General features: G+C 38.2%; 2 protein-coding genes across 2 annotated transcripts in view; one reads left to right on the forward strand and one right to left on the reverse strand.

The window, feature by feature from the left end:
* Positions 1-2,179, reverse strand: part of LOC139731505 (probable ATP-dependent RNA helicase DDX10) — a 28,509-nt gene extending 26,330 nt beyond the window's left edge. Inside the window, exon 1 of the mRNA XM_071642392.1 lies at positions 1,639-2,179. Coding sequence (XP_071498493.1) covers positions 1,639-2,179 — 541 coding nt within the window. The remainder of the gene's footprint in view (positions 1-1,638) is intronic.
* Positions 2,180-14,360: 12,181 nt separating this feature from the next.
* LOC139730673 (uncharacterized) overlaps positions 14,361-24,295 on the forward strand; it is a 48,505-nt gene continuing 38,570 nt past the window's right edge. Inside the window, exon 1 of the mRNA XM_071641534.1 lies at positions 14,361-14,452. Coding sequence (XP_071497635.1) covers positions 14,416-14,452 — 37 coding nt within the window. The 5' untranslated portion in view covers positions 14,361-14,415. The remainder of the gene's footprint in view (positions 14,453-24,295) is intronic.

Here is a 24,295-nt window from a genome sequence, read left to right on the forward strand (position 1 = left end):
ATAAAAGTTGCGTTGTGCCCATGCCAACCACACGCACACTGCGCCATTGGCATGGACACAACGCGCCTCAACGCATTGACGCAACAATAACATACCGCATATTTCCATTTACCACAAACTTCCCCGCGATTATATAACACAACCATGGGTTATATAATCCCAATTACATCATATCATTTTCATAACATTATACATAATGATACATAACAAAAAATTCCCCGCTCTTCATGTCAAATCATTACACTTTACAGCAATTTTATATAAGAGCGGATTAACAGCACATAATGCTATACAAAAATATACTTCAGGAAAGCGTGTGTTCCCCGCTTTTCCAGTCAAATATACAAACGTCGAAATACTACAAAATTGAACTTTACACATGAAATCTGCCAAGAGCTGAAACTCTTGAATCTTCCAAATTTACAGTAAATCATACAAACTCATATTTGATACATGGCATAAATGTTCCGAGCCAAGAGAATAACACATCAATACGTTACAATTTTCTTCAGTTCCGTTTCGATGTAGAACTCAGCCGTCCCACATTGTCAGTTATGTACTGAATATCCGAGAAAACAATGCATGAAAACCCGTCAAACATGCCGTAACAGAACATGTTCTATACATTGTATATAAAACCATACATCAATGTGTATAGTTCAAATTTATCGAGACGCAATATATAGACAAGTCTCTTAATACACATGCCAAATGCATACAACAACACAACAACTTCCCCGCGATTATATCATACGACCCGTATGATAATAATCGATTTTCTAAAAGTAATGTACTTCTCAATGAATCAATATAACACATATCACGAAATTCACAGTTGAAACAAAGTGAAGTCACAGAATGTTAGAATTCACAACTAACAAAAATAAGCTTCTCCGCTATGATATACGGTAACTTCCCCGCTTTATGTGTCATATCGTCACAGTCAGCGATTTGCTCATTTACAAAACTTCACACAAATTAAGGGATCATTCAAAGTATGAATTCTCGACCAACTATTTCTCATTATCAAACGTCCCTGACTCACTGAACAACCACTAATATTGTCAGAATGCCATGTTGTTCAGCTGCCATAAAAACAATGAAAACAATGGCTATTATTTATAGTTCCTTCGTTTTTCCACGTAATAGTGATTTAAAATACTTTCATATCACTATTCCAATATCTCATTAAAAACTTCTTATCAATCACAGATCAATTAAAACAACAATATCTTGATAATCATTTCTCGCATTGATATTGCATCTCTAAATGCGCATAGTTCCTAAATCCATTGCTACTTGAGATGGTACACAAGTTTCAGCTGCAGTCATGAACGTATGTAAGCGAATCAACTCACAACAAATTCCATGAACGGACAGCGGATTTCTAACCTGCAGCGACCAACCCAAAATCCGGTCTCCAATTTGACTCCCAGGGCCCCCATACCGTTCCCTGAACATGACATCCATGTTTCCACACGTTACAGTTAGGTATGCATGCCTCCCTTGTTGTTACATTATTGACAACAATGTCACCATGAGAAATACTAGTATTCTCCCCTTTTGGAATTGACCGCTCCTTTGGCGCTACGTTAGTTCTTTGTGGCTGCACTTTTGCATGCTTTTGGACATCCTGACCTTCAAGTGATAATTCGGGAACCCTCTTGGTACCCTCTCCTACAGGTTTTGCAATTAGAAGCACCCCAGCATCTAAATCCTTTGCATCAACCTGTTCATCACATAACTCATGTCCATGTCCCCCAGCATCAATTTCTGCACCACCCTCATCTACATCAACGCAACCCAGAATCTGCGATCCCCCATCCAAAAGAGATATGACATCCTCCTTCTCCTGTCCAGCTGTATCTAAGGAAAGATCTAGCTGCTGAGCAACCGGGTCAGTGAACATTCCTTGTGTTCCAGCATCAGCACTCCCAGTTTTCAGCCCATCTCCCTCAAGCATACAGTCTTCACGGAGAACTAACAATGCTTCTCTCCTAAGCACTTCAAATCGGTCTCCCCTATTTCTCATGTGCAAACGCCTTAACAAAATTCGTTCTCTCTCATCACGTGTTCCACTGACAAACTGATTTGACAGAGCTTCATCCCTAAGCTGCCTCAGAGCCGCAGCTTCCTTCTCATCGTCTGCAGCATCTACTAATTTGGCATAAAGACGCATGAGAGCCCTACTGAAGTCTGCCAAGTCTTCATTATCACGTTGAACACGATTATAGAACAAGCATCGCAAATAGTGAGAATTCTCTCGACTAAAACACAGACGGAGAGCTTTTACAATCTCTGTGAAACTCTCCCGCTTCTCGTCAGACAGACAATAAAGAATCTCCTCTCTTGCTGGCCCCGTAACGTTGCTTACCAAAACCCAAGCCTTCTCCTCATCACTGAAATGGAAAGGTTCAATAATAAAATTGAATCCTTCCATCCAGTTAGAAAAAGGTGTTTCAGTGCCATCTTCACAATACCCACTAAACTTTTCAATCTGAGCATGGTCTAGAGCGAGATTTACACACAACCCTATTGCCTGTCGATATGATGACGAAGAGCAATTATCACTTTGCACATCCTTATAAACAAACTGTTCACACATGACTAAAGACGCAGTTAAACTGACCAATTATAAGACACGTCATTTTCAAACATGAAACGTAATGCCCAAATGTAGGTCAGGGGATCTGCCTGAAGTCCATTCGGTTTAAACGAAAGTTATCAAATACCGTCTTATTCAGTGCGTGAGATGCCATCAGCTCCAACTGTCACGTCCTGATCGATGTCCTGCTGCTCGACTGTGATATACACTCTGCTGCTCCTGTGGTACACTCGCGCTGATAGACATCTACGGCAAACTCTCGATGCACCGTTTGCTCCAGTCTTCAATCTGCTACCGACGAGCCTGATCATCTTGAAGTTGCCTCACAGAGTAGCGTTGCTCTACCAGGGCTGATCAACGTACACCATCAAGATCACTCCTGCATACTCCTGTCCGCTACCAAAGTGTCGTCAAAACAGCAGGTCTCCTCGGAGCGAAACGTGGACCATTATTCCGTCATACTCGAGGCTGTTATTCGTCGATCACGGTTCTTCAACTGGATGAAGTGGATCACTCCGTCAGGCTGTCATCATCCCACTCCTGACACCATTTGTTGTAAGCCGGGTTAATGATGACGCTGACGATGACAGTCTCCATGAGTTGAAATTGCAATGATTTATTGAGCAAATCAAATAGACAGTCTAAACTCCGCACTATCCTCAGCTACATGTCGAATACAGAGTGAATAACAGATATACAGGCCTATCAACTATTCAACATAGCAGAGCTCATAGAGAATACATTTGTATGTCCATTCTCTCTCAAGTGAAAGTGAAGAATCAAGAATCAATCAAATCTGCGTCATTATATTCACATGAAAAATAAAAGTTGCGTTGTGCCCATGCCAACCACACGCACACTGCGCCATTGGCATGGACACAACGCGCCTCAACGCATTGACGCAACAATAACATACCGCATATTTCCATTTACCACACTTCCAAACACTTTTTGAACGCTTTCATCTTGTAGAGATATTAATTCCGACTACAACGATATAAAACTTTCTACATTTCATGCTTGTTTTCAGCAGAGTGGACCCCATCAAGCTACAATGCACCATGTACTGAAATCCAATCAATGCACCCTTGCTGGCATTATACCTTGGGTTCGGTGAAATTGGATGTAGGGCCCAAATAGACAATAATTCAATGACATTCATTCAGTCCAATTTGAAGGTTTAAATGCTGGATACCCTGAAAACCTCCCAAAATATCAAAATGATTATTCATATTATATCAAGGTAAATATTTAAGTTCAATGAGCAAGAAAGGGAAGTTCAATTTCACTGTTCCATGGAGCATTTGAGCCCACCACCAGGCCATAAATATACTATGATGTACTTTTAAAATATATATCACTGTAAAACTCGATATAAGGTAGGGATTAGAGTTCACAGAGGTTAGAATATGAAGGATAGAATAAGATAGGATGGGAAATGTGGGGGGGGGGGGGGGGGGTTCCAGGACATGCCTACAGAATGGCCCTACATAAGGGCAACAACAGAGAGCATGAGTACAGGTTTATACATTTTATGTTTTGTGGGGTTAGTGAGATGCTTGACTGCTTTGATCTGGAGTCAGAATGCAAGTGTTCTTTATTCACTGTTCTCCAGTATTATTATTCCAACACATTTACATGGTCACAGCCTTATTGACTCGGCCTGTAAGCCAGCATACCACTGGATCATCACCCGCACTCTTGTCCATCTTAATTTCTAACTGTTTGGAATAATGTTTGCTCCACTCTTCCGCATTCATATCCAAATCTTCTTGCTTGTCGCCATAAAACACCCCCCCCCCCCTCAAAAAACAACAACAAAGAAAGAAAGAAAGAAAGAAAGAAAGAAACAAAGAAACAAAGAAACAAACAAACAAACACTGTTGTATAAAAACGTTCATGAACAAACCTGCTGGCTCCCTCAGATCCAGGACCAGAATATTGTGTATGACAACCTGCAACACAGATATATTATTCATTAAATGTCAGTAAATGACTATGACACTTTGAAAACTGATAGTCCTGCTACATTTTTCTGAGAGAATGATGCTGAGTTCGTTGTTAGAATGAAATGCAATGGAGTGAATGTGTAGACCATGAGTGGTGAATAAATGGCACATGGCTGGTGGGTGAACATGAATTCGTACAGCAAGGAAACTTCCAACACAAAAAACCACTGTCTGCATGGGACCAAGCACGTCCATCACAGTTTTTACACACATAGCTCTCCATTTTCACAGTAAAAGTGAAAATAATACAGTTACACTGTCACTGGGTGCTAGTTTTGAGGTGTACAAGTAAACTTAAGGATATATTTATAGGCCCACAGTTAGGACGAGGGGAAGCTAGGCAGGGTGAGGGCTAGGGCGTAAGTTACCATACTCGGTCTAACTTTAGACTAACGTTATAGTTCTACACTAGCTTAGACTGGGTTAAATTTGAGCCTTGTTCATATTACTAGGCAGCTAGGGTTAAATTTGGGGTTAGAATCTGATTTTGGGCTGAAATCTTACTTTGGGTTGGCATTTAGGGCTATGGTTTGGATTAGGGTTAGGGTTAGGTTAGGGTTAGGGTTTGGGTTAGAGCTAGTTAGGGCTAGTTAGGGCTAGTTAGGGCTAGTTAGGGTTAGTTAGGGTTAGGGTTAGTTAGGGTTAGGGTTAGGTTAGGGTTAGGGTTAATAGGGTTTTAGGGTTAGGGTTTTAACAGCTAGGGTTAAATTTGGGGTTAGAATCTGATTTGGGGCTGAAATCTAACTTTGGGTCGGCAATGGATTCAACCTTAGGACTATGGTTAGAGTTGGGTTAGGGTTTGGGTTTGGGTTTGAATAGGGTAAGGGTTTTAAAAGCTAATGTTAGGGTTAAATTTGGGGTTAGAATCTGATTTGGGGCTGAAATCTAACTTTGGGTCGGCAATGGATTCAATTTTAGTTCTATGGTAAGAGTTGAGGGCAAGGGCTACCTTAGAAATAGGACTAGACTTCTACACTTGTTTACTATTGGTCTGACTTACCCCTTAAAGAATATTTCCGAATTTAAGCTAGCAGGTACCATGGCAGTAACCCCGGGAACCTTCCCGTACACTCTGCACGCCGTTTGCTGGCGAGAACATCGCATTCTAGCAGACGACTCTCATGCCCACTGCCTACCAGTCTCACAGTATAGGCCTCACGCTCCTTTTCCGGGCTCCCATATAAACCTGTGTTAAATGCAGCATATTCCATGAATCATGAAAAATCAATCGAATCATAGAATTTTTTTAAATTGAAGTAGATGAAGTGAAATTTTCTCTGCTTTCAAGCAAACAACATATTTTGGGATGTTGTCCAGCTCTAAAAAAAGTTAAGAGCCTCCATACGAGACTAGTCATCCAGTCACTCTCAAAAATGATAAAAATAGCAAATTACCTCATACATCAATAAAAAATCATTAAAAATACAAAAACCCTGATTCATTCAACTTCTTTATAACCTGCAGAAGCTCCTGTCCTCAAGCAATGTCAAACACTACCAAAAGTGGCAATTTTCTACTTGACTGATTTTTAATGATTTTTTTGGTAAAAAATAACATTACCTCATCTTTGTACTGCCTTCCCGGTAGGCAATGCGCGAGTTGAATTAGGAGCGTGAGGCCTATAGGCAGGAGTAGGTATCCTAGCCACTGATCTCTCACGGCAATGTATAAGAAAATGTATCATAATTCTTGTCATATTCACAATTAATTTGTTCAGTCACTCGTCACAATGGACTGTACGTGAACAGTTAATTTCGTAAATGCATCTATTCATTCATATTATCTATTAATTCTACTTCCTGTGAACGAGAAGGTATTTCACAGACAGCTACCAAACCAGGTGGAAAGAAAAAAAAATCTTCCCTAGAGTATAGATATAGGCTCTACATAATTATTGCTCAGGAAAATAGTTACCCTGAGAAAACTGACGTTTTTTAGTCACTTACAGAGCTGCCCTACTGAAATAAAAACACATTATGAATGACTGACTGACTGACTCAATGAATGACTGAATGAATGCATGAACGAATGGATAGATAGATAGATAGATAGATAGATAGATAGATGAATAAATAAACATATAGATAAAACCTTTGATCATTCAGAATTAAGGATTCATTGAATAAAGTATAATTCTGCAATGAGTTAAAGATGCTTAACAGCTCGTTTCGTTTCGTTTATTTCATTTTCAACAAAGAACGACAGTGTAAAAATTGTTAAATTGACCTTCACACATTTTTTACTATTATTCTTTTTTTTTACCATAATATAAACATTAAAAAAAAATGTCATTCCATCAAATTATTGTCTTGTGGCATTTTGTCAGAATGACCTAGACCTATGCACTGATAACTGCATTAGGGGTAGAAGTTTTCACACGAACTTATCAACCAGAAACAGGATTTTTTATCTTGCAAATTCATGCTCAAACCAGGTGATAATGTAACTTTTGTGGTTGCAAATATATATAAGAACAATGTAAAACTTTACAATTCCACAGTTTGGGTATTATGCCAATAGATTGACGAAACTATCACGATACGATTATCACTCTCTTCAATTACAAAGGGTACGAAACAAGGCTGCCCAACTCGTACTGCATGTAGGTAGACTATTATTCTCCCGTTTAAAACTTGCTGAACAAAGTGTACAGGAACGCGTCGAATGTACTTCACCGAATACAAAGTCTTGAAGGAATTATCTCCTCTCTAAGAAAAAAATCTAGTGAAAATATTCACTCTTTAACCCTATTAAGCCCAAGCTATTTTGACCCCTCACAGGCCCAAGGGGGGGCACATTGTGCCCCCCTATATAACTTTTTTATTATTTGATGTATCATCGTCATATTTGGCACGTGGGTAGAGTAACTCATACTCTACATGACCGTACATTTGAATTTTCACAAGGTCACCCATGGAGGGCGCTATTTACAAAAATATAAAGGAATACATAGGAAATATGCTAAAAACATGATTTTTCGGTATAATTTCCTTATCCCCATTACATATGACTTATTATAGACCAATCATTTTCATATTTGCCACAAATGATAAGCAAGTGGAATTTTATTATTTGTTATGTTTGAAATTTCTCAAGGTCACCACATGGGGGCGCTAGTCATATGAACGTAGTGATACATTATGAGACCTGAGATGAAATGTTTGGGATGGGTACATGTATAGTTATGACATTTCATATTTGCATAATAGTGGAATTTTGAGATTGCAAATTGATAATATGATAAACTAATGATACTAGAGGCATAACTTGGGTGAAGGAATCAAAATAACTCAAAATATAAGGGCAATCTGTAGATAATATTATTGTTTTCAATTATCTCTATTATATCTATTGTTTTATGCCTTCGTCACATAAAAACAAAGGAAATAATAAGAAAAACTTTCCAGAACCATAATTACTTCAAATTTTGCTTGTTCAAAAAATTTCAGCCAAGAAACACCCATTTCATACACTGTAATGCTGTTAAATGAAATGGGAACAGAAAAAAGATGCAAAATCTGACTGACATGGTTGTCAGTTTATGGTTGCCATGGCAACCAGCAACATCAAATATAGCTAAATTATATATCAAAATGTTCGCAATAAGATTTCAGGAAAAGTCACCAAATTTGGTTGAAATCGGATTAAGGACGAAGGAGTGGCAAACGAAAATCTGGTAGGGGGGGCACAATGTGCCCCCCCTTGGGCTTTATAGGGTTAAGGAGTGAATACAAAAAAGAGTGAATTTAGAGTGAAATTGGAGTGTATTTTGAGTGAAAATGTTCATTTTCACTCATTTTGGAGTGACCTCAGGGATCACTCGAAGATTTTGGAGTGATCCCGACGATGAGGTCACTCCAAAACGAGTGAAAATGAACATTTTCACTCAAAATTCACTCGAAGATTTTGGAGTGATCCCTGAGGTCACTCCAAAACGAGTGAAAATGAACATTTTCACTCAAAATTCACTCCAATTTCACTCTAAATTCACTCTTTTTTGTATTCACTCCATTAAGAGTGAATATTTTCACTCGATTTTGTTTAGAGAGGGCATCTTACTTATATGGCTATATATTAAAGGCATCAAGTCACATGTAACGAGATGTGTCTTATCCTGCCCTTGGTGTATACCCGTATACCTAAAACAAAATACAAAAAAAAAACACACACACACACAACTTACATTTTCCTCTCTTTTTTTTTTTTTCTTGCTCCCTCTTCAACAACCTTCCAAGTTTTATTCAAACGTCCGTCTCGAAAAGTTTAAAAGACAAATTCGATCTGCAAATATCGTATAAACCCCCTACTGTCATACAATGAGCAACTAATAGTTTATAATTACATGAGTTACATCTATTGTTTCTGTATCATTTTTGTTCTTATTGCTCATTTTATCGTTTTTAGTATGTTTTTATATCATGATTTATTCGACCTTGCCTTTGATGATTTCTTAACGCGCTGTTATCTTTTGTATACATCTTTTCCTCTTTCATCTGTGTATGGCACCGCATCTTGTTTTCACATTGTCATTTGCATTTTGTTTGTTTGCTTGTCTGTCTGTTTTTGTTGGACTTTTTGGACTATTTGCAATATTAAAGTGTGTCATGCAACAACGCACCAAATATCAGTACTCCATTGCCGCATTAATGATAAGTCTTGTATGGATTATAGTTCCATCTTCATAATTATAATTCTAAAGTGATTATGCCCTCTATATGGCTATACAACGTAAACTTCAAGTCACACACGGTGCAAGAATAATTATTATAATTATATGCCCTGTGGTTACATCCTGCATGGTTTGTTCCCGTAATTAAACAGAATTAAAAAAAAGTGTATTATCAAATTTCGCCTGTTCCTTTTTAAACAGCCCTCCAAGTTTTATCCTAACGTCTAACTACCTTGAAAGGTTTAAAAGAGAAACTTGATCACCTTATAATCCACCCTAAACTCAGTATTTTATAAGTTATGGCATCGAGCAACTGGTTTATACACATTACATTATTGTTTCTGCTCGGTACGGTATCATGTTGGTTCTTATTGTTTATTGTTTTGTACATTTTGGTAACTTGATTTATTCGACCTTGCGTTTGAAAATTTCTTATATACCGCCATGACCGCTTTTATATTTTATCCTAATTGTCTTACTTTTTATTTGTGCAGATATCGCATCTTGCATATTATATGATACATGTTCATTTACTATTTCTATTTTGTTGTTGTTGTACTATGTGATTTTTACTTGCCATCTATCTTTTGTAACAGGGCTCACTTGAAAAGCAGGCCCTTGGGCTCTGAACATATATACCCTTGTTCACTTTTTAAACAAAACTGAATAACTAATAAATCAGAATCCATATGCACTAATAATTCAACTAAACAGCGGTATAATAGAGACGTCCATGACTAAACACACAATGGTAGAATCATCATGTGGCATACACGCTTGGAACAAGTATTTAAAATCACGTTTATGTTCATTTCATCTCATTTATTTGTTTCCATATCCAAATACTACAAAATAATTAAAAAGAAGCATAATAATATATAGATTTGTACGAGGTGAAATGTCATGAATTGCAAACAATACATCACAAAAGTGTAATGCAGCTGCACCTATACAAATACACATGGTATACATTATAGTGGTGATCATCTCTTTAATCAGCCAAGTATTATGACACTGCTTTCTCTCTATCTCTCATTTCCTATTTTTTGTCTCTTTTTTTAAAGTCTTTACTGTTTTCACGGAAATTCCCGCATACATTGTCAGGAAATTTCGTGTATTTGCCTTATTGTCCTTGATTCCTGATGAGCTTGGCAAACATGACGCATGCATGTTACCTGTCTGGCTGCACCCTACATGAGTGAGGTTATAATGATTTGTTTACATGCACGGCCAACATTTGGATCAAGACCACAACATTCACGCTGCGAGAAACGGGGGAAAAGAACCGTGAGTCTATCATGACAACTTCCGTTAGGAAGACATTAGAATGATAAAAGAAAAGACAAACCCCATACAAAACTCACCTTGACTTTATTGTAGAAAGGGGACACAAGATGACGCACGCAAAACCTCAAAAATGATTTGCAAAAAAAAAGAAAAAGAAAAGAAAAGAGGGCCAGTGCACTCAAGTAGATTACTTGATTTAATTTCGAAATAAAATGATTGAACAATACACATGTCATATATACCTTGATTATGGTTTTAGTTAATGTATACACAGCTAAAGTATGAAAAAAAAATACAACAATATCTTATTTGACTAACATACTGGTCACAATCATAAGACATACTGAAAAGTGTTTGTATATCATAATATATAAAGTATCAAGCCGGAGCACCGAAATATATAAGCTATAAATGTTTTGCTGTCGAAGTGGCCAGGTTCGTTCTATTCTAACTTTTTCGCAAGGATGGAATGAAGTTCATATTTTCATATTTTGTTGATGACATTTACCACTGCAGCTCAACTGATAAATTTCCCCCATTGAAAATTATACATGAAAACACGTTGTATCGACATCATGCGTATAGATAGGTTGATTGATAATGCAAAGAAAGAAAATAATTTCACATCCAAATTCTGCATGCCTATCAAACAGCTCTAGGACAACATGTTTGTTTTGTTGTTTTCTTCCGAAAATGGGTAGAAGGGAGACCAGCTGGAGAACAATTACGCACCCTCCCCCCAAAAAGGGAGAAAGTCTTATAACCGCGCGAGTTGAAAAGACAAGTGTCACAACATTTTGTTCGTCTGTTCATCTCAAACCTTTCTCTCTCCCTCTCTCTCTCTCTCTCTCTCTCTCTCTCTCTCTCTCTCTCTCTGTATACGTATAATATCGTCCTTATGATATCTGTATTGACGATTATACATTTCAAACCCTAATCTCACCCGATCTTAATTTCTAAGGCGATATTACACATAGTGAAGAGAATCAATTAGATAGAACAAAGCAGGCAAACCTTTAAAATCAACAACATAAACATACAAAATTCAAGATATCGTTAAATCACTTTGACTTTCATCGGGAAAAAAAGGATACACTGCATGGTGTAGATACTATATTGTGCATGCATTCTGAAGGGTTTTCCGGAATTTATGTGCTCAAAGATACAGACCGTACACTTGAAGAAAACCAACATTTCGAGGTAAAGAAGAGAGAGAGGGATTTCTTGAAATCCATTTCATTAGTGCATGACCCAACATCGTTCGTTTTGAGCACAGTTCCTTTCTTGATACTGACGGAAAACAAAAGAGGGCGTCGTATAATAATACTTTATACTCCATCTGACAGCACAATGATAAAGGTCCAGTTTACCTGTTATGATATCCTCTTATAGAAATAATTGGTCTTAAAGGATGGAAAGTAAGGTGTATGATATATAAGATACACGAAATATTTGGACGTCCATTTTTCAAATCCAATGTGCACATCTTACCGCAAGGGAATTTCTCAGTCAGCTCAAACTCCGCTTGTAGATATTATTTATGTTCCTCAAATTAAGACTTATTATACAGTTTTCAAGACTCATAGCATAGTTCAAGTGGTTTCTGAATGTACGTCCAAAAAAAAGAGAGAAAAAAAGGTGCAGTCCCCTTAGATTCAAAAGAATAAGAAAGGAAATATTTTAGAGGGATTCAGCTCACCAATTTATAGTTTTAAACAAACTTAAAGATGAACCCCCTCCCCCGGCAATCCGATTACAGAGGGCTGTAACTGCTGAAGCGCGCTTGTTATGGGCTGCTTGGCTGTTGCGCTGCTCCACGTATTCACAGGTGTGGAATCTGCACACAAGTTTTATATTTTTCTTGTTTTTGTTTTTGCTTGCACAAAATACATCTTTATCGCAAAAACATTGATCGGTCAATAACGGTCAGAAGTCCATGGACAACGCACGCTGATTGAGAGACGCACAGAAACAAAACAGTGCTAAACCAGATATAGGAGGGTCAAGAGCGAGGACCACGTGAACATGGAGGCTGGGCTTCTGAAGGCTGATTGGCTGATTTTCGTTTTGTTTTGTCTTCTATGTTTTGATAGCTCTATTCCAATTCATTTTTTAAAAATCTTGATTTAGTTTAATAGATTTCATCTATGTTAATCGCAATAAAATTTTCAAAACTATCATTTGTTATCATTTTGTCACTCATTGTTTTCATTATTCTATTGACAGATGTCATCCCGGAGATGTACTTCGTATTCATTGAAAACATTCATTTTACCCGTTACCTTCAACATAATGTAATATCTTATAATCTTATAATATCATAGGCCCATAGCGAAAACGTACATTTTGTGCCTCATAGCGTATAAACACAATTTTTCTTCTTGAATTACACTTTTGTTCTTATGAGAAATAAACCTTTGTTAAATCTGAGAATGATAATGTTAGATAATAATAACTATATAAAAAGAATGTCACAAATTATAGGGGCCTATAATAATTATCTCTCTAATATTCATGCTAGTAATAAAACCATGCAGTGATGATCGTTACATAACATGTAGTCATGGGAATTCTACAAAAATTACTAAATCGAGAACTGTTTATAAATGTCAAAGTCAATTTTCTTTCCTTCTTTTTTTTTTTCCTCTTTTCTTTTTAATTAGGAGACCAACTTCTGAGAAAATAAAACGACTCAGCGGCAGAACAGTTTTCGGGCCTGCAAGCAAAATTCGATCCGAAATGATAATTAGCAACATGCCTCAATTTTATATCGCTAGAATATGAACACTATTTATTAATACTCAATAGGACCTACTGTTGATATCATCGTTATATTGTTACTTTTATTAAACTACCGTTTTCCTCATCATTATTAATCATTATCATTATATTGCATTGCATTGCATTGCTATTATAGACACCTATTAGTATAAACCATCCTTGTTAGTATAATCATCATCATCGTATTTTTGCCATCGTCGTTGTTGTCACTGTCATCATTATCATCAGCATCGTCATCATCATTGTTCTCATGTTGTTGTTGTTTTGGTTTTAATGGCATGTATCACTCAGGAGTGAGTATAATATACGATAATATAATGCTCTCGACAAGTCTTCTGTGCACGGCGTATGATGGGCCTGCTACTCAGTAATTGTTTGAGAGAAACGAGCAGAGTCTCTTTGAATGAGACTATGCAGCAGTGGCGCGACTTGTCTTTTGCACACGTCACCACACTGTGCCATATTTGGGCAATGCCATCAATGACCTAATTTACATGAGAGAAGGGGGCCGACATTACACACATACCGAATCCCGGCCTTCGCCATCCCCACGCAACGCAAGCATTTACACACACACACAAAAACACACACAGACTTGCGCAGTCATTCTGAGCAGAAGATCATACACAAACACTCACTCGATTTACTACGTCTAGGGTTTCGCTCCTCCCTCTTTGCTCGATCTACTCGCACGGCCACGGCGCCACTGAATATAATAGCAATGCCAATGGCTTTACGTATGTGATCAAAGTCATTGCAATTACTGCAGCTTACAGTACAATTTGAAAGCTGTCTGTCCTGAGATATTTTTTTTATAGAAACTCATTATCGCGGTTCATGGATGGTGAATAAACCTGGCTGAGCACATAAGGACTGTGTGTACTGCTGGTCGATAGCATACCAAGCTGGCTATCATTCATTGATCCACCACAAATCATCACCAACAACAGGCGCGATTTATCAACGATACCGGCTTCGCCGATTTCGTGGATCTGCTTTCTCACTCCAGCCTTCTCTTGTACGATATAGTCAGACTAATCTAGCGTTAGATATCTTCTGCAAACATGATGAAGAATCGATTCAAGAGAGGGAAGCACAAAAGTGAGTATATTTGTTTCGTATTCCACTGTAATCTACTTCTAAATTGTTTGTATTTGTTGTGATAATTCTGAGTTATGATGCAACCGACATCTCCACATGTCCCGGCTTTTGTTGATGTCATCCGTCTTGTCCACGTTTGACTACGAAAATTTGTCGTGTTGGCGTCTTGCCAAATCAATTTCACAATAGCCGTGGCAGGGGTTTTCTGCCTCACTTTTGGACATTTATGTAAGTGTTTCATAGAACAAAATGCAGACAAAATGATACCCTAATGTCTTCTGAATTCTCAAGATTGCATTGTCAACAAAATATCAATTTTAAGCCGCCCTACTCGCCGGAGATGCGGCATGGGTTGCTAGACTACATCGGGCATGGCTTGCATTTACGATGCAGTGGTATGATATCGCGTAGCAGCGATTGGACAGTGCGGGTAGGTGTGTACTCTACGTGTATGGATTACTGTGTTTAGGCTGTAGGGTTCGTGCCATGCTGTATCAGCAACGCGAACGTGGCTTTGCCTTTTTAAATGCAGTTTATACGTTTCTTATTTTATTGTTTGTACATGTAATGGGAACTCTCATACCAAAAATTTAGAGTATCGAATGCCACTTTCAAGATGTTATGTCCGTATCTATGAGCAGATCCCAGGATAGTAGACACATACCTTGTTTAATGTTTATAGACGTAAGACTAAAAAATTAAAGAGACAAAGTCTAGACTCTAGTCTAGAATAGAATTCTAGTGTCTAGTTACTCTAGAAATTCTAACTGTGTTTAATAGCACTGATAGTAAAATTGAATTTGAGTGATACTAGTAGATCCTTTTCTAGTTGTTTGTTTCTCCCAGGAAAAATGAAAATCTGAAAGAAACATTTCCTTCTAACCAGTTAGAATCTAACATGTTAGGTCTAGACTAAATAAATGAAATTTGCACTTCCTAGACACAGTGCACTGTGGTCTGTGTAGCGCATGATGAATCACATTTAATTGACGTGCAACTTTACAAGACGATGGACCAAAGAGCTGATAAATGATTCCTCTTTTTGGACAGTGTAGACCTGTAGCTGTACAACGTTACTGTACTGGTAGATATCAAATACAAGTACCGTGGTCCGTAGTTATGGGTAAACTCGGCATAGCGGGTAAACTCGGCCCCCAGCGCGCGCATTTATAGATAGTTGTAACGTGCGCGCTGGGGGCCGAGTTTACCCGCTATGCCGAGTTTACCCATAACTACGGTATTTCTCCAGAGATATTCAAAGAAAGACATCGGACAATTTTGACATTGAGACTATTCTAAAATGAGAGTGCTGTATGCTCTGGAGGCTGTCCTACGAGGAGGTCGGTATGAACTATGATATACTGATAGTTTGCTTCCTGCTGCTGATAAATCTTTGGATTGTGATGTGCTATTTATAACTTTTTATAAGATATAGAATAGAGCACTCATTTTATTTCACATCATTATCACTCTCACAGGTCCTCATTTATGTATAGTACGCTCTAATAACACTTTGCTTGTAAGTTGTAAAGAAGTAGGCTCCCTAAATGTGTTGTTATAAATCTCAACTCTTATACTGGGAATTCATGAATCATTTATTTGTTTACTTACTTTAATATTTATTCATTTTTTATTTTTTATTTTCTGCATAAATTCATACATTGTATGAGGCCAGGTGAGAAGAAATGGTATGTACGATATTTGAATGATCAAAAGTGATTAGTTTTGCCTCTGGGCCCATAATCCATCACATCACCGTGATTCAGAAATCATAAAAGTGCACCAGATAGGCTGGGTACCACATGAAAACAATGGGGGTTGGTAGTGGGTTTACATCATGTATACATGTATGTTGTTTGAACAAGGACATACTAGTACTCTTATCAACTACAACACATACTAGTACACATAGATAATCTTTAAGAGGAAATGGCGGACATTAAAATTGTCACCTACACGATTGTAGCCTCTCTGCTATCCTTGTAATGTCTGCCACTATTGTTCCTTTTTTTAAAATAGGTCAACAGGTTGCAATTATTCTGGACAGAGTTATCTAGCCTGTCATCCCATCTAGGATCTATTTTTTTATTCTTTCTTCTTTTTGTTTAGATTATTATTATTATTATTATTATTATTATTATTGTTATTATTAGTATTATTATTATCATTATTATTATTAATATTATTATTATCATCATCATCATCATCATCATCATCATCCAGCCAAATGAAAATGACAACACCACTAACATAAAGATACATTCACATGGAAATGGCACAGTAGATTGTTGATGTATATTGAACACATACACAGTTGACGTATAACACAAGGTATGAACATGGAAGCAATACATGATTCAAGCTCATACACCATTAAAGTGAACATAAGTCAAGTGAAGACTGGAATTCTATGATGTTAGTAGCTTCTTAAAAATGATTGAATAGTTATTTTTCATTTTCCAGTAATTCCTTCATGTACAAATGTAGGCCTGCCAAAAACATGATACAGACTAGAGACAAGGTCATGAGCACCAAAAAGGTACTACACACATTGTAGTAACTTGGCCAGTGGATGGGGTCCCATTACAATCAGAAGGATGTGCCTTTCAGTTTAATAATACTCTCAGAAACATCATCTTGAAATATTTACATTTTATACTTGGGTGCAGGGTACTGGTACTATGTTTCGCAGATGGGACTGAAAAGATAAAAGAGATAAATACAAATTGTACTTGCGAGAGCCTGTGCTAAAGTCAATTGTAAATTGTCTCAAAGAGAAATTTTTGTGGGAGCAGGGGAGTAGGAATGTGATCATTTCATGAGGGCTGTCATGGTCAGTCTAGCATCTCTTTTGAATCATGAAAGTACTTGTATTTAAAGGCATTATTTACCAATTGCAGATAAAACAAAAACCCAGCTTTAGTGCTTCAAAACAGTTCTGAAATGTGTTTGGAATAGAAACAACTAATTGATGTAAAAATTTTAATCAGTATAATCAATGTTAAATATTGTTTAATATACAAAATGTTAACGGTTATGATAAAATTGTTTCTAAACTTAACCGTCTACAGTTATGGTTTATTGAGTAAAATAGTGATATCTCCGTAATATATTTTAGGCTTTATTGTAACATTTTTATAGGGTAAAATGTTTTTTGATACAACAGACCTACACATAATATGCATTAAATGTCATATCTTGAAAATTGTTTGAATCACTGTTCCCAAAGGTACACAGGACCTTTAAGTATCCCTTGTGAAACGTGAAAGTATACTGGTATCTAAAAAGCACAATCCAGGCAGTTAATAACCATGGAGACCATGTCCTGTCAGTAGTCTTTGCAGACTACTGGACCAAGAATCTCCTGCAGTGCTGTGTACTTTACCCATTGAGGACGGTTTGATTTGGCTACAACACGCATTTCCCATCGACACTTGCCCGAGTATACTTGGGACTCGTCCTCAATGGGTTAAGAAGCATAGGGACATAGGTTAAAAGATGATGGTGTCCACAGCCTTTGTGTGGTTAATGACTTAGTAGGTGTAAGTCAACTAGGTACTAACGATGGTGTCAGGAGAAGAATGGAGTACTTGTACATTTTAGCCAATCAATAATGTAACTGTTAACAGTTAGGATAATCTCATTGTCAGCCCAGTGGTCAGTGCAGGTGACCATACAATCAATGGTCATTGTGATAGTGCTATTTCAAGTACAATGTAGATTAACATCCTGTATATCTACTGAAAGTTGCTACTAGACACTAACTACTGGAATGATATCAAATAAAAGTAGAATAATACCTTTGAGCAACCTTGCCATTGAGCTCAAACAAAAGGTAGATGTCACAGTTAGCAGTCTATCCTGGTTGGATCATGCATGAATATATTATGCTGTACTGTTTTGCAGTTTATGACTGTAGTTGACATTTAGAATGCAGGATTCAGTTGCTCATCGAAGGAATGCACTGTATTTGAATTGTGGTGATTCTCCGCATTGTGTCCTTAGAAAAGAAAAGGGATCTATGCTTCTTTGAATTGAAATGTTTGATTGTTTGTGCCTTCATCTACATGTACACCTCATCATTGTAGGGGTGAGTTTGAGAGAACGAGTGAAATCGTACGGTGGCGCTGACCAGTCTTACTTGGGTGAGTACCAGGCAGAAGGGAGCCCTGCTTGACATCCAAAGGAATGCCTGCTTGCGGGGGAAAGGAGTGTACTGTGTACGGAAGCTTTAAATGTGCAGGGAGAAGATGACTTTTCAGTTGGCTCAGCTACAGCTCTCTTTAGGACAAGAAAACACGGAGGCAACTGCTTAAAAACTCGCCTGGGCACTTTCCTTGGTATGGGAAGGCAAGTCTCTGCACTGAGTGTTGCTGAGGCCTCATTTTGTCTTGTAAAAGATGTCTAGGCAGAGTTGACTTCTCTGTACACCTTTGGCCTTCCTAGAATTGTACCTTGTACCTTCTCATCGCGAATAAAGTGCCTGGGCAAGTTGTGAAAAGTTGCCTTCTTATACCTTCTTGCGCAAAACATGGTTGCTGACGAGTTTGGACGAGTGACCTTCTCGCTGGACATTTACGCTTCCGTAGGAAAGAATTGACTGCATGTGAGTGAAATCGTGGATGTCTGAGTGCATGCAAATTCATAACCCGTCAGTCTTGCCACAGGCCACGAATAATCGTAATGTATGCGAGGAAAACAAGAATGACATCACGGAGGGTTTGCCGCTCGAGATGTGTGGCACATTCCCGATGATAATGACGATGAAATAATGTGTGGTGGTTGTGCCTGATTCACAACCAGATGTGGAAAAGCAAATTTTTTCCACAGCCTTGTGTGCGATGCGAACAACTTCTCGTTGTCCTTATTCCAGGATGACGACAAAAGGCACACAGTAACTTGTATGAAGCATGATTTTAAACTTTTAGTTGCATGTGCTACTTAACATGAGCAGGAATGAGTGAGTCGGGCTGGAGTGGAGGTTAATAGCAGATCAAACGAGGAACAATGATGTCCTTGCCCGTACCACTCTAAGGTATAGGCTTTCATTTTCCTGTGTAATATTACTCAAATGATATGAAGGAAGCGTTAGGTGAAAAATCAAGCTGTTAAAAGTAATCATTCAGTTCTTAACAAAAAGGAAGAAGAAATCGGTTGGTTGCCTGATTTACCAAACTCATTTCTCCCCAAAGACAGTACCTGGTAGTGATTAAAAATAAGTCATTTCAGAGTTGGTATTGAATGTTTTAGTTACCTCAACAGTGAAATCTTAATTTTCAGACTTGTGTACAATGTATGTTTAATTTCTTCACCCTAGTAGTACATTTTATTGTTCAGCTCAGAACAAGCAAAGTTAGACACATTTTTTTTTGTTCATTTCAGCACCACAATTTGATAACAGTGCCTTTAAAAAAACCCTGATCCAATTGCAGCATTTACCAAAACTTCTCCCAGCCATTTGTCTGAAAACATCTCAAACAAACTCTGTCTCACCTGTGTGATATGTCTGAATCTAATGTATAGGTGTGACGAATTGAAGAAAAAAAACTGAAAGAAAAGAAAAAAGGAGAGCACAGCAGTTTGTCTGCTTACTGTGCCGTATCAGATCATATTATTCTCCGAATTAGCCCGGGTGTTCTGCTGTACTTTTAGTATACAATTGTAGAAATGATAAAAACAACAAACAAAGAAAAAGACCCCTAAACAGCGCTTTGCCAAGGTATAAAAGCAGAGATTTCGGCCATGACCTCTAGACCATATGAATTTTTAGGTAGCCTTTTCATAAGCGGTGTACAATGTACAATTGTCGAGTGAATAAATGAAAGATAATCACAAATACATTTGTAATGTGTGTGTGTGTGTGTGTGTGTGTAAAGGGTAAAAAGCGAAGAAAAGGTATAAAAGGTATAAAGCGAGTATGACCTCATTATCAAAAGCTGTTGTCCAACACTCTGAAGAGGAAGTCCAAGTTTGAGCATTTTGCTTTGCTCTGTGAAAATCACCAAAGTCTGTGATTATGCCTCTGAGCTGGTTTTCTCAATTTCTCTCAGGCATGGTTTAGCATGGCATTATAAGGAGCATGGCAGAGACACAAGTTTACAGAAAGTGTGTTTGGAATGTGCTCTGAAAGCATTTCATAGCATGTACTACTACAATATACATTCTGCATGGCCACCTGCTGAAATTACATTTTGTAGTTTAATAAGACCAATGGTGATATTGACTAAAAAGACTGTGGAGTTAGTCATAGAGTCATTCACACCTTAGAGTCCTTCATACAAAACAATAAATAAGCAAACTAAATACATAACACGTTGCAACCAGAAGGGACTTTACTTAAATTTGAAATACAACTCATCAGATGAATTCTGCATGTTTCAAACTATTCCAACTTGTCCATGGCCATGATGGTTGCTTGAAATTTCACTATCTATATGAATTAACAAACAACAACAGCAGCAGCAACAACAGCAGCAGCAGCAACAACAACAACAACAACATCAACAACAGAACCAGCTATTATGACCTCTGGAGATGATGCTTGTTCCGACATTCCTCTAATGATTGCTATTTTTTCCTTTATATGCCACATATTTTACGAGTCTAATTTTTTTTTGCGACATGTTTCGCGAGTGGTTAAATTCATGCTTGTGGTATACAGTACTGGACAAAAAAAAAATGTATGGGTGCGCATCACATTCATGTCGGGATGAGAGTTGATATTTTCATGTGTTTTTTAATTTTGCGAATAGCACTTGACGCGTGAATATGAAAATAAAAACCTCACAAAATATTTGGTGTACATACAATTGTACAGTACATTTGTATACTGCTCATGCTACAATTATAGACCTACATATATCCAATGATGAAGAATTATAATACTCTTTCAACTGCAGCTTACTACTGTGGTTATTATCAAGGAGGTACATCAGAGATGCCAAGTTCAAAAAACTTTTATGAGTGAGATTTTTATGACTCGGCATCTCGCGCGCATGCGCACGCGAACGAGGAGGGTGTCCCCCTCCCATGGTAGGGAGCTTTTTTAAATTATTAGCTCTTAATGGTACGATCTGGTGCATACTTAAGTGACTATTTTTTACTAATTTTGAAAGGCAAAAGGGAAATATACCTTCAATTGCAACTGTCACTCTAATCCTTTGAGCTATGCTCCTTATTTTTGGCCCAAATTGCAGACTTCACCAGATGCGTGAGGAAAATGGGTGCCATGCGTGAGATCGTGAGACAGACCCTAAATGCTTGAGTCTCACGCAGAATGCGTGAGACTTGGTAGCTCTGGGTACATGTACATTATGTACATGTACTAGCCTAATACGTCCTTGTTATTATCAAGCTTTTGTTTATATCAGTCTTGACTTTATCTGTCCATTTATTACTCAATAGTATCTCTTGGTTGCATATTTTACAGTAGTTACGTTCAGACGGCAGGCCCTAACCTCGAGGTTAGGAAACCTCGAGGTTTAGCTCTTGCCCCCTAACTACGACGTGTGTCCACACGACGAATCTTAACCTCGAGGTTACGAAACCTCGAGGTTAAGCATCTGCTCCCCGTAACTACATGTACGAGTGGGTCCCACTCGATGTTAAAACCACAAAACCGGAAGTTTCAGCCCACACTGCTAACAAGGCGTCTATTTATTCTTTAGTCCAACCCTGTCGGACTCGCTTGCAGGTACTCTTTTTCTCTGTCATGGTATGCAGAGATAGCACTGCACTGATGACTTTATGCCTTTATGAAAATTATTCGTCGAAAACATTTTTTTTTTTTTTTTTTTAAGCGTCGGAGAAGAATATAGAATACAGTAGCGAGTTCGACGTGTTCAGTTTCAGAGATCAAGCGCATGGGAAGAAAAGATGATGTTGTGTCGTGCGTCATAGGTTTTTCACGTGTAGTGTATTTGTGGTGTACGTTTGGGAGGTTGACCCGGAAGCAGAGGGAAATTGTGGGGGCTGGAGTTTACGGCGAGGTCACTCTTAACTTCGAGTTCGTTGTTTTTTGTGTCCACACGGTGCTTAACTACGAGTGGGGACCCCCCGCGGCTCGTGGTTAGAGCGCTAACCATAAGATTTCTCGTGGCTCGAAACATCGAGCAAACCTCGAGGTTTGCTAACTACGAGTGCGTCTTCACGGTCCCTAACTACAAGCTCTAACCTCGAAGTTTCCTAACTTCGAGGTTAAGGGCTCCCGTCTGAACGTAACTAAAGTCTCCAAAAGTAGGGCGAGAGCTGACCCACTATCATGGTGAGTGTCAAGTTTCATGGAGCTACCAGCGCAACTGAAAATATTGGTGTGTTCACTCTGGACTACTCCTGCGTCAATTGGTGACAATGCAGAATACACAGTATTCACCAGTGAAAGGTGACTGTGCACATTGTATACCTGCAACTGCAAGTATTTGAAGGATCTTGACATTGAAGCTTTTGCGCAAGACCACGGAGCACATGATTCTCCCTGAGCTTTGGTATACAGCTAACCCTGTGAATTCTGTTCAGTTCCACCATCGTCTTTGTTTAGTATGCCACAACAATGGCATGATCATGACCAGCACTTTGTAAATGTACATTTTGTACGGTCATGGGAAGAAGGGAAAAGGTAAACGTTCATGTATTCTGTAAGACCTAACAATCAACATTGTTGATACATACAATGTAGGTTTGATATAGATAGTATGTGTCCTTATTAACTTTGTGAGGGGGAAAAAAAAGATAAATTTGATTTGAAAGCAAGTGGTACATGTGCAGAGAGGAAGCAATACATTGTACCACCAAGGAGGTACTAGGCTTGCCTAGTACCTCCTTGGTACCACTAGCACCACAATGTGGTAGTAATATGTGGTAGTTTTAGTATGTAAGGAGGGGTTGGGATGGGGAGTGGGGTTTCAGATCGCATCACAGGAAATTCTTAAAAAGACGGGGGGGGGGGGGGGGGGAGGGTACACAGACATTTCTTTTGCAATGGGTGCAATGTGATGGCATGCGTTGCCTATAAACTAAACTACAATTGACCGAGTCGAAATAGTCAGCAAACGGTATCAACCAGGCACACTGTGCCATATGGTTGAATGAATTAAGTGTTTGGTAGCTTGGCCACTCAAAGGACTGACAAATAATGGTATATGATTTTAGATTTTATAATAATAGTGAATGAACCATCCTCCTTTTGTTTGAAAATTGAAACATGAACATAACAAATCAGATCAAAACCCAAAGAATCCAATACCATCCACTTGTTGGAGAAAGAGATGACTGTTTGTGGGGGAAAAATACATCTGAGTTGATTACCTACAGTATTCGTAGTTTTGATTTGACTTTGGTACAATTCTGTACTCTGGAATTTGACAAATGACACATGCAAAATATTTCCCAAGAGGATGTAGCATGCACGAATAACGTACATTTTTATGAGGTGCAAATACCGGTCTGCTTTATAGTTGTATGCGTTATTTGAGAATACATGTATGTGATTGGTGAAATTCTATTTGAGGAAATACTTTCAGTGATTGTCAATACTACCAGTGCTGGCAATGCTTGCCGTGATGGCGTGAATCGAAGCTTTGGTGCTGTGACCATCACTGCAATACACGTGACATTGTTGTCAATGTAAACCCAGTAAAATCTTTCATTTGTTAAACATGAGGGATGGATTGTGTGTGTTTGTGTTATCTGTGACTTGTAGTAAACCTTCCGACTGAAGTTTACCCAGCTTGGTGTTTTGGGGTCCGCTTTAATCAGGAGGTACTAGTGAACTAGTACCTCCTTGCTTTAATGTGCTGTGAGACTGCCCGAGTCTACTGACCTTTGGTTCAGCGAGGCTCAGTTGCT

The sequence above is a fragment of the Diadema antillarum genome, unplaced genomic scaffold (assembly GCF_040938485.1).
Source record: "Diadema antillarum isolate AM-2024a unplaced genomic scaffold, OU_Dant_1.0 scf00000022, whole genome shotgun sequence".
Lineage (NCBI taxonomy): Eukaryota > Metazoa > Echinodermata > Echinoidea > Diadematoida > Diadematidae > Diadema > Diadema antillarum.